The 17,974-nt window shown below is 37.3% G+C and overlaps 1 protein-coding gene across 2 annotated transcripts in view; it reads right to left on the reverse strand.

Moving 5' to 3' along the window:
- The window catches only part of col6a2 (collagen, type VI, alpha 2), a 50,939-nt gene that overhangs the window by 14,921 nt on the left and 18,044 nt on the right, over nt 1-17,974 (reverse strand). For both annotated transcript variants that reach the window (XM_088931454.1, XM_088931455.1), the window contains exons 9-28: nt 17,385-17,411; nt 17,216-17,260; nt 16,487-16,540; nt 15,891-15,953; nt 15,411-15,473; nt 14,504-14,557; nt 12,646-12,681; nt 11,444-11,506; nt 9,617-9,679; nt 9,120-9,182; nt 8,380-8,442; nt 7,993-8,043; nt 5,962-5,997; nt 4,424-4,486; nt 3,643-3,705; nt 2,942-2,977; nt 2,800-2,845; nt 2,162-2,314; nt 1,057-1,509; nt 642-680 (exon numbers count right to left, since the gene is read on the reverse strand). In XM_088931454.1, the coding sequence (XP_088787580.1) occupies nt 642-680; nt 1,057-1,509; nt 2,162-2,314; nt 2,800-2,845; nt 2,942-2,977; nt 3,643-3,705; nt 4,424-4,486; nt 5,962-5,997; nt 7,993-8,043; nt 8,380-8,442; nt 9,120-9,182; nt 9,617-9,679; nt 11,444-11,506; nt 12,646-12,681; nt 14,504-14,557; nt 15,411-15,473; nt 15,891-15,953; nt 16,487-16,540; nt 17,216-17,260; nt 17,385-17,411 (1,534 nt within the window). The remainder of the gene's footprint in view (nt 1-641; nt 681-1,056; nt 1,510-2,161; nt 2,315-2,799; nt 2,846-2,941; nt 2,978-3,642; nt 3,706-4,423; nt 4,487-5,961; nt 5,998-7,992; nt 8,044-8,379; nt 8,443-9,119; nt 9,183-9,616; nt 9,680-11,443; nt 11,507-12,645; nt 12,682-14,503; nt 14,558-15,410; nt 15,474-15,890; nt 15,954-16,486; nt 16,541-17,215; nt 17,261-17,384; nt 17,412-17,974) is intronic.

Here is a 17,974-nt window from a genome sequence, read left to right on the forward strand (position 1 = left end):
TTTGTAATGAGTTCATGTATCTTCAGGTGACACTGCAAGGTTTTGGACCTATTTAAGAGCCTCAGCACCCTTTGTCTATATGTCTAAAATCTCTCTTTTTTGTGTTATTGTTTGGTCAGTAACATTTGATCATTTAAGATAAATAGATACAACAAACATGCCCATTAGGCATTAGGCAGGGAAAACACATAGTGCCTTACAGTGAACTAACATGAAACCAACAGAAAGCATTAGTTAGACTTTACCCACTGCTTCCTGCTATGATTTGTCTACTGACGCAGTTGCACTACTCTTTAAGCAAAAGTGGTGTTTATATCAGATACAACTACAGTAGTTATTTTGATTCCAAGAGTATTTATCAATGTATTCATCAAAGAGAGATTTACCTTAGGAGGATTTGTAGATTTCTTTTCACTTTGACATTATATAGTGTTATGATGTGTTGGAAAACAATTCCACTTAAATACATTATGATTTCATATTGTAATACAACAAAATGTGAAAAAGTCCAAGGGTGCTGAATACTTTTGATAGTCACTTTATAACAGATTGAAGACAGTCCAAAAGTATTTTTTTCCACTTGTCTTTAGCAAAGTAAAGTTGTATGAGTACCAATGGTCATGAAAAGTATTTAATCTTACCTGTTTTGCAGGGAAGGTCTGGACAAACAACATAAGGATCTAAAAAACAAATGTTCACATGCGATTTTTAATATAAGCCTCTGGTCCAAAATAAATTGCATTAAATAAATTCTAAAACTACTCTTGTACAATTTTGATATATTGACATGCATAGCATATAGGCCAGGAGCTCAACAAAGTTTCAAAATAATGAATGAAATTTGAGTACAGTGAATTTAGTATATGAACTTTTAAATCCTATAATTTATTTAATTAATAAGTACATCTGATTTATTATTAATTCTGCATGTTTAACTACTACTTGGGTATAGAAAACAACAAGCAATGATATGATAAAAAAAATGACTTAATGTACACAGCATAAAGAGAAGGATATGAACTGTCTCTTATCATTTTAAAAAAAACAGTCCCCTACCTGGGCACAACACATCTCCCATCTGGTCAATAAAATCTTCTGCTACCAAGTCTGCAAACAGGTTCATCCCAGTGACGCGGCTCTTGTCCTCACAGGCGATGGACACCAGACTCTCGCTCTCCTGCCTGCGGTGGAACATGTCTCCGATGCCAATGGCATGGACAGTGATGTCAGCGCCGCACAGAGAGCGCAGGAGGGTATCGTCATCCCGCGGGTCGAAGCGCCCATCGGTAATGACGACTGCGGACACTTTCGCTTTGGCTCGCCTGCTGCCCTTAATCAGGTTGTCATAGGCGAACTTCAGGGCAGAGGGGGTCCAGGTGCCCCCGGCGATCCACTCCAGTCTCTTCACTGCATCCTTGAAAGAGGCAAGGGAATCGATCTTGGAGTCGTTGAGGTGGATGGCCTGGAAAGTGCCCTCGTGGCTGTACTGGACAATGCCAACCCGGGTTCCTGATGACACATGGAATTGTGAAGAAAAGCAACTTCAGAAGTCATGGATCTGTTTTATCTCAGCCTATAACAGGCAATGCATCATTAAAAATTGTTTGTAATAGGAATTACATTTGTGTTTCTGATAAATGTGTAATCATGAGAAGATGAATGCCAAATGTATTATAAAAGAAAACAGAAATAACATCCACTCATAATCAGTAAATGCTTATCCTTATGAAAGCTGCCGTAAGCCAGTATCTATCCCAGATGTGCAGAGTGAATGGCAGAAATGAGAGCACATGGTTACTCACATTTCTGGATGCCAGGATATCGCTGGGCCACTGAGAGAGGGACAACTTAGACTATGCAATCAATTCAAGCCAGCATGTCTTTTTGAAGGAGAAGAAAACCAGAGTACTGTACCTGGCAAACACTCCTATCAATAGGGGAAACATGCAAACTCCACAGAGACAGACACTTGAGACAGGAATTGAACACAGGACCCTGGGCCCATGATGCAACATCACTAATTGCAGCACAGCAAAAACATTATGTTTTTTATTTTAAATTTGCAATTGGTTTTACTTTCTTCAACAACCCTTTGATTTTCAATTTGCTGTTAACCTTCGAAAGTAGTCTAAATAAGTCCAAGAGGTGACTCAATTCTGACCTGCTTCAGAATTGGGATCTTTGGCAATGGACCCTAGTCTGCTGATGACGTTGATGACAAAGTTCTTCTCCAAGGTGAAGTTGGTAAGTCCCACACTCTCCGAGCTGTCTATCACAAACACAATGTCCAAAGGCCCACAGCGCTTCTCACAGTCTGTTAAGAAATGGAGATTTTTATTTTAAGAAGTAAAATAATAAGACTGTGATCACAGCAAAAGTGCTCTACAGAGGTCCTATAGTCTAAAGTCTTTGAAATTTATATAGTAATGTGAAATAACTGAAAGAAGTAGTAAAAATCAACAATTGGTAAAACCAGTAAAGTGTACATTTTTGCCTGTTGCAAAAACAGAAACTAGGCCTTCTGTAAACAGACCAATGACCTACTTTACTCATTTAGTATAGATAGAACTATGTTAAAGCACACATGGACAATGTTTCCAAAATAGCTCACACTACTGTAAAATACATTTATTGGTGTATTTTCTATAAAATAGCTTAATGATAAATGAATGAATGACATGCTGCTTTATTTTTTTCTGTAGAAGCAGCATGAGGCCTAAGGATTTAAAGTACAACTTGAAGCATTCGAACAACAGTTTTCCAACACCACAGTTCAAGTCCTGGGCCAAACAAACTCACCACAGCATCCACATGTCTCTCTGACGTAGGTCATGACATCACATTCCTGAAATAAAGTACAGGAGAGCTCTTCAGTGCCATTTGTTCTGTGCTTTTAATTTGTTACGGACTTCCAAATTGAAGCATAATACTGCTGACTTACCGTGAGACCAGGGTCACCTTCAGGACCAGGTTCACCCTGGAAAAAGAGAAGACACCATTATGGTCCTGAACTTGTACTGCACTAATCTGTAACACTTGAAATTAAGATATGTCCTTATTCAGCCTATACATGAAAGCCTTTCCTAATTTAATTTAAAGTAACTTGGTAGCTCAAATCAATGGGAGGAAATACTATCAAAAGTGAGCCTCATTACATGTGGCCTGAAGGATTTAAATAGAAATTCAACTTGTTCTGGTGCATGTACTGTGCACATACTGTCAGGGATGTCCAAAGGGACTAACCGTGGAGAGCAGGAGAGCGGAAAAAGACCCATATGCGTAGCGGCGAGACGGGAAAAAGGCCCGGGCTCATTAGTGCAAAGAGTTCAGGAGTGCCGTATAGAAACCAATGCCCTCAGGGAGCGGACGTGGGGCGCCCTGGTGCTAGGCGGGTCTCAGGACATCCGAACATCAATGCTGAGCCCGGACAGAGTGCAAGACCCGGAAATATATAGCCCAAGGGAAAGAGAGGGACCGGAAGGACAGCAGACCGGAAACCAGGGACAGGACAGAGAAGGAGCGCCCTCTGGCTGCAGAGGGCGTGACACATACAATACAATTTGGCAAAACCTTAATTGTTTATGACAATGAGCTTAAGAGCCCAGTGTCCTGCTGTTAAGTACTGTATACCACTGAACTTACATCTGGTCCTGGATCTCCTCCGATGCCTCGTTCACCAGGCTCCCCTGCAGGGCCTGGGTCACCCTAGGTAGGAAACACTTAATGACTTAATGGCCAGAAATCGCCAGTATTCAGTCAGCATTACTGGGTCTTAGAATGTTAAAAAAATAAAACAAGGTCAAACCTGTATGTCTTTATGACTGGACTGTTATCTTAAAGGATATTGGCAGTATATATCTTTTTACTCACCAAACAAAAATTAAATAAAAAGAACAAGAAAAAATTGACAAGTTTACATTTGTTCCCTCAATTAATTTTTAATATATTTACTTCAACCCCCACTCGAGTCTCTCTAACTTTCTTTAACACACAACTTTCCAAAGCCAGCATGTCTATGTGCTGATGAACAGTGAATAGCTGGGGTGTGACTCATTTTATGTTTGCCATAGGAAGGGGTTTGAATTATAATGCAAGTAACATTTTTTTCATTCTCTTGTAAAATGTAAATTAGCCATTTAGTTCTTTCTTTTTGCTTTGAATGTGTGGAATAAGTTGTATAAATAACAAATATGAATTGCTACTTCAATGTGTCATGACTGCAAGCTTTAAACAACAGAATGTGAAAAACGTGCAAGGGTCAGAATACTTTTTACAGCAGTATGTATGTCTATAGCTGCTGTCTGGTAAATTATCAGTTTGACAACCTAACACAGTACCTAGACCTAGCAGTGCCATATGCATAGAGCTAATCTGACCTACAGAATAGGAGAGGTTTTAATTTTCACTTAATGCAGTATCTTACAGGGTCTCCTGGAGGTCCTGATTCCCCAGGCAGTCCTTTCTGCCCATACTCCCCTCTTCCGCCCTAAAGAAAAAATTACATCAGGCCACTGGCATGGGAAATTCCATAGTAAGTGAAGTTAAACATATTCAACAGACATTTGAGACATAACAACTTTGAGCTCTTGAACACAACAAAATAAACCTCATACTACACATTTCATTTTTTTAAAATCTGTTAGTCTTATGTTTCATTTCAGGCAAAGCCATCTAGGTTATTTTTGTTTTTATTACTTTGCTTGGCCATATTTCCTACCAACTGTACCTTCACCTTTAACAATAGCAAATTATATATAAATTCAAATGCAACAATTGCAACACAAACAACACAACAAAAGCAACAAACATTAGGTGTATTTGTATTAACATTGATCATCAAAATCTATTTCCAACAAATTTTAATTACATATGATCATATTTAAAGTGTAAGTACAATAAATTCTCTCCTGCTTTCTGTCAGGTCCACCAGTGCACGTCAGTACACAAATTTTAAAGTATCTGAGTAAGACATAGGGAACTACAGGGTCACATGGATCTGGATATTAACAAAAGCAATTGGATTACATTTTTGTAAGTACTCATAACGCCTGTTGAACCAACAGCACTTGCTGTTGTTTTAGGCATTATACCCTACAATGTTTCCTGTCTGAATCTTTTGCCACACTTTGTGGTGCCTGGCTTAGCTCAATTGGAATCAAGCTGCCCTGCACATCTATGGTGATGGGCTTAGAAATATGAAGCAAACCACAAAGACCGTGAATGTAAAGCATATACTGTATGTTGCATGGACATTGTGGATGAATTCTACAACTGTGTCCCCTCAATACTTTGTGAACTCATAAAACGAATAAAAGGAATGCCACAAAGCAAAAAAATGCAAAAAGTTTCTTACTTACTAAATTCATTGCAGAATATTATAAATTATTTTCATATTTTTATGTATTTAATATTTTGTATTTATTTTAATAGCAGTTAATAATTAAGAAAAATAATGAATTTGCTGTTATTCTGGACTGATGTGACCAAGGGAACCCTCAGAAAGCAGTAATCAAAATATAATTAATTTTTACATTTACAGATCATAATAAAGGCTGTAAATGAGAGATTTGGACCCTCTAGCTCATTTGGTAGTTAAGAGTTAATTGATCCATGGACCTCATCCAGCTGTTTGTTAAAAAAAGGGCTTCACTTTCATACACTTCCATATAGTTCTCACTTGTGTTTTACTGCTTACTCTGAAGTATTTCCAATGAGCACACATTGAGAATACTTTTGACTATTGAATACTTGGATCAGGTCTCCCTGTGGTCTTCACTTTCAAGACTAAAGAGTTCCTCTTCCTCAGTGGTTGTCAGTGTAGTACATTCCCCTTAACTCTGGAATGTATCTGGTTGATCTTCTCTGGACTGATTCCAGAGCAGCAGGATCTTATCACATGATTTGCTCCATCTTTCAACTCATCTAGATGCTTAAGGAGAACATTATGTACGTGTCACTCACCTGTGGTCCTTGACTGCCTGGTTCACCCCGATCTCCCTGCAGATGAAGACAAGTAGATCTTACTTAGTTGTTAGGATCAGAAGACATGGTAAGCTGCATATTATTCAGACAGAGTATCTCATGTGTCTAACATCCAACCCAAGAGACATTACATGTATGAAATTTAATAGAAACCTCAATTTAAAATTACTGTAATTTTTTAAAATGATAATAAAGATCCATGTACTTTACTGAGTCTCTTAAAATTATGTGACTCATTTATTTTTTTACAGTATATCCTAACAATTGACAGCAAAATATGGGTAATCATTGACATTTTCAACTGTACATAGCCTAGCCCTTTAGCTATTTGCACTTGTCATAGTTGGGGAATTGTTACTAATACAGTAGGGCCTTGACATCTGCAACATTTGCAAATTTGCTTATTCACAATTCAGTCTGGCTGACAGGGTCTTGGATGGAGGAAAAGCAGAGTGGGATGAAACTGAGCTGAAGATGGTTAAGAACAAAATCCAAATTAGTGGTGCAACAGACTAGGATCATGAGATAAATCTAGCTAGTGCCTCTACCTAGCAGCCTCGCCCTGCCCCCTGTCCACTGCCCCACATCTGCATCTCGCCGTCTTCTTGCTTTTGTAATGTAGAGATCGCTTCCAGTTCTATGTTGGCTGCATGGCGTATTACTGGCTGGAGAGGACTATACATGCTAACTGACAGTTTTACTGGCCATTTAATTACATGGGATGTGCTAATCACAGAGCACGGTATTAACTGTAAAGGCAGAGGGAATGTGAAGAATATATGAGGAATATGAATATGCTGGATGCAGAGAAAGGATTCATGTAGTTAATTATAGCTGCTTAGCAAGTTTGTGATTACTGTTGTTTGTTTTAGTTGATCAATGTTATTTTAATCAACTTAAAGCCAATTCATTAGTACTTTAATTATTATATAAGGAGTGTTATTTATGCCTTTTAGTTATACATACTATATCCTATAGTACATTATGCGACTTGGTTATATATGCAAATGTGTCTGCTTCTGCACCAAAGTATAATATACACTGTTCTCCAATTTTCTCCATAGATAGATACTTTATTGATCCCATGAGGGAAATTGCCTGGTTGCCACACACCAGAATCTTCTGCTAAATGAGACTAAATTCTTTTTGGTTAGGATTCTTTCAACAAGTTATAGAATTTTTTTTTCATCCTGTTTAAACTTTCATTAAACATGTACTGGTGAATTTCTCTTCTGAAATACTATTCCTTGGTTTCTTCTAGAGATCTAGTTTATTATGAAAGGACTGAGTCTTTTCCAGACATTTAAGAATAATTCCTTGCATGAAGTCCTTTTCCATAAAACCCCAAAGCACGTTATATACAGGAGGGGCCCCACTTTATCTAACACTGAAGTGCAGCAACCAGCTGTGTGAGGAGCAGCAGCATTATGTGCAGCAGCGTTATGTGAAGCAACACTACGACACCAGAAATCATGTAGAAAAGACAGAAATGGTTTCACCTGTTGAATTAAGAAGCAGCATTAGGAAGGTTGACCGTATATACTCAGAATTGTGTTGAACAAAGACACTAGAGAAACTTTCAAATAACCATGAGATCTTTAATGAGCAGGTAGCCAGGACCTCAGCTTAATGTCTCATTGGAAAGCCAGCATGCCCTACATCACACTGCTCCTGGCTACCATACTATGGAATTGCAGTTCCTGGTCCGGAGGGAAGAGTGAAACCTACAGGTTCACAAACACCACTTACAACAGCAATCTGTTTGTCCTTAGAGGAGAACTCTTAAAGGAACTCTACTCCACCTTTACTGACTGGACCCAAGCTTGCTTAGCTGCTGTGATCTAATGAGATCAGGCTTCATAGGTGGCAGTGCTCCTAGTGCCTTCTGTGTCACTGATTTTCTGTACTTGTATTAGATGTACTATATGTGCATTTTCATCAGTTGACGGTAATTATTCTTTAATTTAAGCACAGTAAATTAAATAATAAGGGAGACTAAAATGACTGTACCGGAGGTCCTCGGGATCCTGGATAGCCAAACCCAGCTCTTCCTTTGTCTCCCTAAACAGAAGACAGACAACCCTTTACCGATTAAACAAGCTAATTCACAATCTCTCATTCCTCAATCTCATACCAAATCTCTAAAGCCTATAGAGTACAAGTATAAGAGATATGTATCATAACATCAGTAGGCGTTTTCTTAACAAAATTATTATGATCAATAATTGTAATAATTAGCCTATTAAATGAATTAATGCAGGCTGAAAAGAGTCTCTTCCATAGAGCTAAATTTGATCTCATTCTAAACACATTTGAGATGAAACTGCAAACACATTGGAGAATAAAACTAAGTAAAACGTCTGCTCTGGTCTGCACTGTCAATCTCAGTAGATGTACCTTTGGTCCAGGTGCTCCACTCTCTCCCCTTGGTCCTGCATCACCCGGATCTCCACGGGAGCCCTAAAGAACAGGCAGAGCCACATTGCTGGGTTAAAATCCATGAGTTCTTCATTACAGTAGTCAAATTAAAATCACATTATTCTGAACAGTAAATCACTAATAGTAATCTTCGTGCTTTATTACCCATGTTTATGAAAACAATTACCAGGTCCAACACAAGAACATTTTAAATGACTTGCATTCCCTTTTAAGTGCTAAGTAACTTTTTAATTTTTTTGTCTACATGGGTCTCACTGATACTGTACATTAACGATATGGACTGAAGTCTAATCATTCAAATTACATGTGGTTGAGCTTGCTTTAATGTAATGTTTTTGCTATATTGCAATTTTCACTTTGGCACAAATAATCTGAGACCATTTGAGCTGTAAAGTGTCATTTAACTTTGTGATAGTTCAACTGCAATGTTTGGTGTGCTTGTAAGTGAAAGAGCAGCAGTGGGTTCTGTGTAGTCCATACTACAATAAATGAGTTCCTAAATTCATTGTTTCATTATTTTTATTCCATGTCTTCTATTTCATTTATATTATCTTCCTTTTCCAACATGGATTTGAATAGTAATCTCAGAAACAAACCAACAGAACCGAAGCTGTGTTTTTCTGATAAAGTTTAAGGAGAGGCATGTTGTCCATAGATAGTGACAACTGACAATTATTGTTTGTTATGTTTTGACTCACATTCTTCCCTTGCTCCCCAAAACCACCTGGGGGCCCTCTGGGTCCTGGAAGTCCTATTTCTCCCTTTTAGCAAAAAAGTAAGGAATAGAGAGGAAAAGATATATTACTTCTTTTGATTATGTAAAGTCTCAGAGATGCCTAAGTACCAAGAACCAAGTACCAATGTATCAGTATACACAGAAGGTTTCTTCAGCTTTACTCAATCATAGACATTTGAAATTCAGCTACAAGGCCTTTGCACAGTAGTTTCCCCCTGCAAAGAACAACATCATCACCTCTTGGCAGGTAGATTTTGTGTTGGCCTTTCATAGAAAAAGTATTATTTGGTGACATTCCTTTAGTATAAAATAAATTATCCCACTACAACTGGCAAACAAGTCTTCCGTTCTTCACTAATTTACAATGCGGTTTTTATGCCAAGTCAGGCACAAGACTTTTCATCCCCTGAAAGATCAGACAAAGCCTGCCGAGTCCCCACAATCCTGGTGGTATTTTACCTTACTTCCTTTGTTTCCCATTTCACCTGGAAGCCCCCTCTGTCCTTCAGGCCCCTGGTCCCCCTGTAAAAAGAAAATGAAATATTTAAAGCTCATTTAGAGAGATCCAGGGCACAATGAAAACATGTGTCAGTATATGGCAACAACTTGGAGAGCATGAAGGGCACTATTGCCATCGATGACTAAGGGGCTTATACAGTATATGCAAAACCTCTATTTTTGACTGAGGATCATGTCTTATATTTAAGTTATTTCTATATATGTAATGTAAAGCCATTCATGTCAGTTACCCAGGGGTACTCATTTTTTGTGTTTGTAACATTTACTTGTAAGTAGCACATTTGGAGCAAGGTAATTCACCTGACATATCCCAAGTTTAAAAACGTTTACTCAGTTTGTACATACTGTAGGTGTTTATGACTTCAGTCTCCTCTGCTCATAAACCAGATAGTTTTATTAAAGTTAGAAGTTCTTTTCTAAGGTTAGTGAGTTACTGTATGAGTCAGGAAGCCACTGAAAGAGTAAGGATGGGGTGGGGAGAAAGGTGTGAGAAAAGATATGCAAACAAATGTTCAGGTGGCGAGATACTTGCAGGAGATACAGTATATGTGATGGACGTGGTTATAATTTGACCTCCTCCTAAAAGTCTGTTTAAAACAGCATTTAGCTGCACATATTTAAAAAGATCTTTAGCAGCAACTTAAAAAAATGTAGCACAATTTTTAGTGCAACAAAATTCTTTATGAACTCTGAGCCTTGTAAAATGACCCTGCCCTCTACCAGTAACAAACTAAATAGCTAAAATTAGAATTTTCTTGAAAACATGAAATGCTTCAGTATAGTTAATTCAAAGAGGTCACTAATGGTACTTTGAATGTTTTTTGTGATCAACATTTTTATTGAATTTTCAAACAGACTTATGAACAAAAAACAAATAAGAACCAAATCTAAGTTCATAGTTACTCGCATTGAAATGTGAGTATCAAGTATTATTTGGTACATTTTCTGGGTTTTTACAGATTTATAGAATTGTTTTTTTTCACCGTTTCACCCCCAGCCCAAATTAAAGTAGTTAACCAAATAATCATGTTCTAAGAAGCGCAGGCAAGGATCTGATTGAAATGTACACCAATTAGACTTGAGCCCAAAGGTTGTTGATAACTGGACAATCCCATAACATCTGACACACAGTGCCTACAGAGGTGGTCTGACACATTGGGCTTGTAATTAGTCCCATTCTGAATTGTTTGAATGGTGGCATGTCCTATGAATTAATTTAAAGTGAAACCTGAGATTTTGTACTGTTTGTAGAGTTTAAAATCATATTTGACGATATTGTTTCCCAGTCCAAGTGCAGTCCACACCTTTCCATCTCCTTCTCCCATGTTGTTTCTATTGGCTGTTTTTTTTATATATTCTCCGTGAGAGATTTGCATATGCTTATTACTGATCCTTTTGAATTGCCAGGAGAATCAATCCAACTTCCATTTGATGTTGTTTTTTGGTAGGGCATGTTCCATGGTACCTCATAATCATCGCTGATCATAATCTCAAATAAAGGAAATTAAAAAAGCCTGAAAGATTGTATGCATTTTGTGCTTATTGAAATGTACTGTACGTAAACTGGTGTCATCATAAACATATTTCAACTTGCATATGTGAAAGGCTTTTGAATCTGAATGTTGATATGTTCTGATTTTTCCTAATCTATTTGTGTTACATATGGTTTTACTGCCAACACCTGTAAAATGGAGGTATGTGGCATTACATCATATCCCTCTTCCCTCATTTATAGATTCTTTACACTTTTTATATGTTTATTGTTACCTTTTCTCCTCTTGGGCCGACTGTTCCAGGGCTACCCTTGGGCCCGAAATCCCCTCTTCGTCCCTAAGACCACATTAAAGACAAAGCAAACATTGAGTTTTTCATCTTTCTGTTCAATTAAATGACTGAGATAGATTAATTCATTAATTAGAAGGAATGCCCTTGATACAGTTCAAATTAAAAAAGACCAACTAAGCTACAGAGAGTCTGTAGTACATGATACATAATGAATGTTAGTGTGTGTTGATGTTTCAGTACAAGTCACAAGATTAGCGAAAAAGGAAGCTACAGGAAACACACATTGCAAGTTAAACTAATGGACACTACAAAAAAAAATCTTCCAAAACGTTTTTCACTCTAGCACAAAGCAATTAGAGTGAGATAATTACTTGTTACATTTCTATTAAAGGACTGATGACTGATTGCCATCAGTCTGATTGCCATCAACAAGATAACAATGATTAAAGTAAAAAATACTTGTTATTGACATTGCTTATAAAATGAGATGCTCTGCTTTAACGATCATCAGACTTGTTTGCAGACACCAGGAAAGCAGGTTTGTTAGAGATTGATCCTATCCAGGAAGGCACAGGGTGTCCACCATATGTGACTGCAATGTTCATTAGTTGCCCCTCTAAAACCACATCTTGACTGCTACTACATGAGAATCCCAGAAACATAAAATCAGTGGAAAGACCATTTTGAGAGACACATTTGAATGAAAATTCCACTGCATACTTGGTAACAAATCAGGGTAAGTATTTTGTAGTCAGACTACAAAACTACCTGTAGTCTACCTCAGACTACCTGTTTTGTAGAACAGGTAGCATTTGAGATAGTGACATGAACAAGTGCACCAAGACGTACTGTATGCAGAGTTTTATTTCACTAATGCACTAGTTTGGCTGTTGATATACCCAATGGAAGATGCACTTGTAATATGTAATAAAGTTCTTGCTATGTTATTACTAGAGCTTAAAAAATAAATAAATCTTCCCTTCCTCAACATTCATGTGACAAATAAAAATAAAAATGCTTCAACATTTGAGGAAAAAAAAACCTAACATTAAAAGTAAATACTGTTATTTGTGAAATGGTTCAGGTTGCACATACAACAAGTATGTTTATGGTACTACTACCAAAAGGGTAAAAAACACAAATCAGTAAAAGTTATAGTATGTTGATTTAGAATGTCACCATACAGGTTCTCCCCTTGGTCCAGGAGTTCCTACAGTTCCCTGGAAAACAGATAATTAAATTAACAAATAGATTAAAACAACATGTATTCCTTATGCCAAGTCTAAGTCTATATTCAATTCAATTCAAACTTTATTGTCCCCTAGGGGAAATTTGTTTTATGGCACAGTCAAATACAGCACAATGACTAACACACATCATCAAAAGGGAAGAGAATACAGCAGTGTTACAGGAGAAAAGAAACAAGAGACAAGAAAGTTACTTTGTATTGTTTAAGAGTGTGATTGCAGTGGGAATGAAAGATTTCCTGAGACTGTTGGTTTTACACCTGGGGGCACAGAGGCGTCTCCCAGATGGGAGAAGTGTGAATTCGCAATGGAGGGGGTGAGACACACATTCCATGATGCTTTTGGCTTTCTTAGTCACCCTCTGTTTGTAAAGGATGCTTAAGCTGATTTGATTATTCCCGATAATTCTGACATTTATATTCACTAATTTACCCAGCCTACTACAGTTACTGGTACTTATGTTGCCAAACCAACAAGTGAAGCAATATGTTAAGACACTTTCAATGAATGTGTATATAGCTTGCAATACCACCTTGTGGCTACGCTGTCTTTGGTTGCAGATATCTTTAAGCATATTTAACGATGCATGAACTGAAGTGTTTCTCCTGCTCCATCACATTAGTGAACCCATTATACATTTAATTTCTGCAAAGCTCTTATTTCATTTACGGCTTTTAGTTCAAACTCTTCTGATTACTTTGAGTAAATGAACTATATAATATAAGGCAGCATTAAGGTTGTATTCAGATGTTTTTTTAAAAGCATTGAAGGCAGGCCCTACATTATGTCTGGTCCTTGTGGACAGCAGTCTTGAAGGATTTGTAAGCCCTTCAGGAGAGCTATTTAGAGTTTAAGTTTAACCCTACTGTATTGTTCTGAAGTGATTTAAGGAGATCCATGAACCTGATTGACAGTGGCTTTTGAGGACTGTACCTGGGTAGCCATTATTTATATCAAGTGGTGTTAAAAGCTCACTATCAATAAATTGTCTTAATTGAATATTATTAAATTAAACTGAAAACATCAGACTTGTACTACAGTACAACACCTAATTATTTGATTTGTATCTGCCTGTGCTTTGGTTTCAAGAGTCAGATATCACATCAACCTATATAGGTTATAATAAGAAATATAAAATATTTAACCAGGGATTTCATGCACTTAATGAAATATTTTGATTTAATGAAATCTCTGGTTAAGAATTTTGAGGATTTAGTTAAATCAAGGTGGGTGAGGTAACTGTCCAAAACCAAGTTCTATTGTTGAAGACTGGCATAGTCATAGATATGTGTACCGTTCCATGGAATACAATTCCAATATCATCAGTGTTGTCTACTGATACACGCCTACAATCTTTACAATTCAGTCTGTCAGTTCAGGTTCATCCATCTCATCCATTGTGACAGCAGACACCGGTCAATTTGGCCATATTTTATTGCATTCACCCCTCCATCCTTTTTAAAACCCTCACACTAACATCATTCATGTACATTTTTCGACTGCATACAACTCGTAGCATATTGCACAGTAGCTCTCACAGTGAATGTGATATGGGTTCTCATTCCTAAGTCATTAAAAATGTCTTTCACTAGTCACCTTATCATCTGATGTAGAACAAATTGATTTCACACTAATAGTGACTTAACCTCTTACTCTCATATGTGGGTAATTACATCAGGGAAAACAACTTCCATGAAAAAAATTAACTTAGAAATTATAATCTATATTGTTAAAATATTTTGATAGAAAATGTCCATACCTATTTATGACCATGCTAACTGAATGAAGATCTTACCTTTGTGCCTTTTTGTCCAGGTAAGCCAGACATCCCAGGACTCCCTCTTTCACCCTGAGTAAAAAACAATACTCTGTTAATGCTAGAAAGTAGAAAGTAGATCACTATAGTTTCTAAATAAAGAAGGGAAAATATTAATTTAAAATTTCAAAACACAGATAAATATGTAGTACTTTTTAAGTTTAGAATAAATAATTATTTTAGTCTTACCCATCGTATTTGCAATTGCGATTGGTATTTTCTTTTTGTCTTGGCTTGCAGTTACAAACTACACAACCGCACAGAGGGGAGAGTGAGGAAGTGTTGGAAGACTCCTCCGACATGTGGACATTTGGACCATTGTATCTGTGATGTCAACATGTCATTGACTACACACCCTTGTGCAGGAGGTTGAGTGCTTGGAGTGAATGAGTGATTACTGATAGGACTGCAGGCTTGCATGCGCCTAGGATGCTGCGGGGGTTGTTGTGGTGCTGAGAGCCAAATGAGCCCTACCTGACCACCCTGCTTTTAATGGAACTGAGCTGAGACGGGAAGGACATTGCACAATCACCACATGACTCTTTCAACATTGTACTGTCATGTTTATCTCACAGGAGACCTGTTTATCACACTAAACAGATTCCACCAATGAATATCTCTTTTGCTCTTTTAAAAGAACAACAATTAGTCTGATAAGTCAAACACTAACACAAACAACACACAAGTTTGGGAGTATACTGTTTAGCTTTCAGAACATTTTGTTAATGCCACTTCTTTTTAAAAATATATTGCCCATATACTTTACTTACTGCAAAAACAACCAGGTTTCTCAGTATAAAATTAAACAATTTTAGAATTAATCTCAGATGTGAAGATCAATATTGTTAACAAATCTGAACAATTCCAGTTCACACAAATTTCCTACATCTTGGCCTTTTTCTCCAGGTTGGCCAGGGGGTCCTGATTTCCCAGGTCGGCCAGGATCTCCCTGAAATTCACAAATCACAACACCTGTTAATATCAACCTTGCTGACAGACACAGTGAAACAGATAACCCCACAACACAACAGGGACATGTCTTTATTCCATAATGCACGTGTAAAAGTACTCATGATGTAAAAAATATTCAACTAGATAACCTTTTAGATTGACCTAGCTAAACATCAGCTTTTACAGAAGGCATCACACATTATATCTAAGAACGAGAAGGTAATCACTGCTTAAAGAATTCACAATACATGATTCTTTAATTGTTTTACCATATATTTAAACATGGATTCTTAATTGTTGAAAATGCATAAGTCTTCTTTCCATTTCCCTTGTGGTCAAAATGCCTGTTAAATTAATCGTAACATTTAAGAACTGAAATCTCTTGTGCTTGAGCTGAGAGATTTCATTGACTGACCTTGAGACCACTGTCTCCTGGAGGTCCTCTGTCACCTGCATTACCAGCATGGCCAGGAGCTCCCTAGAAAAGCCAGAAAAATATAAGCCAACTTGTTACATTTATATTGTGCAACATTTAAAATATCCAAAACTTTTCCTGCTTTATCCGATCGCGGTGGAGCTGGGGACTATCACAGCAAGCAAGGGGTACAAACCAGGACCCACCCTGGACAGGACACCAGTCCACTGCTGGGCACACAGACACGAACACACACACAGGGACAATTTCCCCAGAGGCCAATTAACCTACAAGTATGTCTTTGGACTGTGGGAGGAAACCGCTTGAACGCTTGAAGAACATACAAACTCCATGCAGACAGAACCCCAGATACCAAGCGAGCCTCCAAAAAATACCTCAGAATAAGGCAGATTCTAAATCTTGATAATTATTACCATTAGCAGCATTACATACTAATTTTATCATCCATAACTTTGCAGTCAACATATTGGAGTTAATTAATTTTATAAAATTAAACACATCTTTTTTCCCAGTAAAGGGACCTACTACCTTTGCCTTAGAATCAATTTTCAGACAAAAATGTTTATTTTACATACTTTGTCTCCGGGATCTCCTTTACAGCCTGGAGGTCCAATGCGCCCAATTTTCCCCTGAAAGACAACAGGGAGAGAAGGTTACACTCCAAGACAATGGAGTAAAATGCAGGTACATAAAGGATACCAAAATGTCCTGGCTTCCTAACCTCACCTGCCTTGAAATTTACAAACATCAGTGGAAGTGCCTTTTGAGTCTTACCTGAATGATCCTGTCTATCTTAAGATTCCCACTCTTGTTATGGACAAAAAGTGATACAGGAACATTCCATAAACGACTTAAGCCAAGCATTTTCACTGGGAGTCATGATAAAATTCTCAGCTTTTTTTATCCTGAGACGTTTCCCCTAAATAATCATTGGAAGTCATTTTGATGAATTTAAGTGTGAACAACAACTAACACCTTATAGGTGAACCTAACTGAGCTAACCTACAGTTACAGTCAGGCATGAGGCTATTGAAGTATTCAGTACAAATAAGCATACACTTTAAAAACAAACTCACCCAGAACTATGGCCAAATTACATGTTTAAGTGCCACACAGAAAACTGTTTTTCTAGTTTGGAATGATACAGATATGAATGCAGAGACAACAATTAGACAGGTACTGCAAGATAGTCAGGTCTTTGTCTCGTTTGAATGAGACAGAGTGTCCACTTCAATGCAGTACATTATCTACTGCTAGTGCTTGGAAACTAGATGTTTATTATCACAGCCACTTGACAATCTCACCTTCTGTCCATCTGTTCCATTACGCCCCGACAGGCCGGCAACACCCTAATTAGATAACAATGAAATAAAAATTAATTAAATGCAAATGAGCACACATGTATAGTATACAAACGATTAAGAAAAAGAAAAACTGTAATATTTGAAATTCAATCTATAACAAAAGTCTTACCTTCTTGCCTTCTGATCCCAATTCTCCCTAAAATGACACAAAGATAAGAACAGATTACCAACCAGCAATTGAATAAAGAAAATAATTTTAAATATGAATAGAAGCATAAAGCTATCGGTACAACATATATTTGGTCTATGTTGTTAAAATTAAGATTAAAAAACATATAGATATGTTGCTTAGTTAATATTTCTATCAACATTTAAAATAGTATTAATGTTAATGTTCAACTGTAAAAAATAGTGAGTATATCCTACAGTACTATAGACAAGCAGTACTACTGGTAATGGCGGTGCTTTGACTGTAACATAGATTGGCAAAAAATTCAAAACATCAGAATTTTGGATTTTGGGGTCTACTTCTGACATTGCTCATTTTCTAGTCCTACACATCTTGTTTTCAGCCTGCCTTGTCTCCCCTGTGGTGGTGGGGGGTTAAATCTCCAAAGTATGGAAAGGAGACGAGATTGGGAGCAGGGTGATCCACCTTACCAGCAGCCAGTTTTGTGTTTCAGTATTATTTATTGTGCTTAATGTTTTTACACTGTAACATGACATTTTGTTTACCAGAAGTACATTCTTTTAAGATCA

This window comes from Atractosteus spatula, chromosome 13 (assembly GCF_055471065.1).
Source record: "Atractosteus spatula isolate fAtrSpa1 chromosome 13, fAtrSpa1.hap1, whole genome shotgun sequence".
NCBI lineage: Eukaryota > Metazoa > Chordata > Actinopteri > Semionotiformes > Lepisosteidae > Atractosteus > Atractosteus spatula.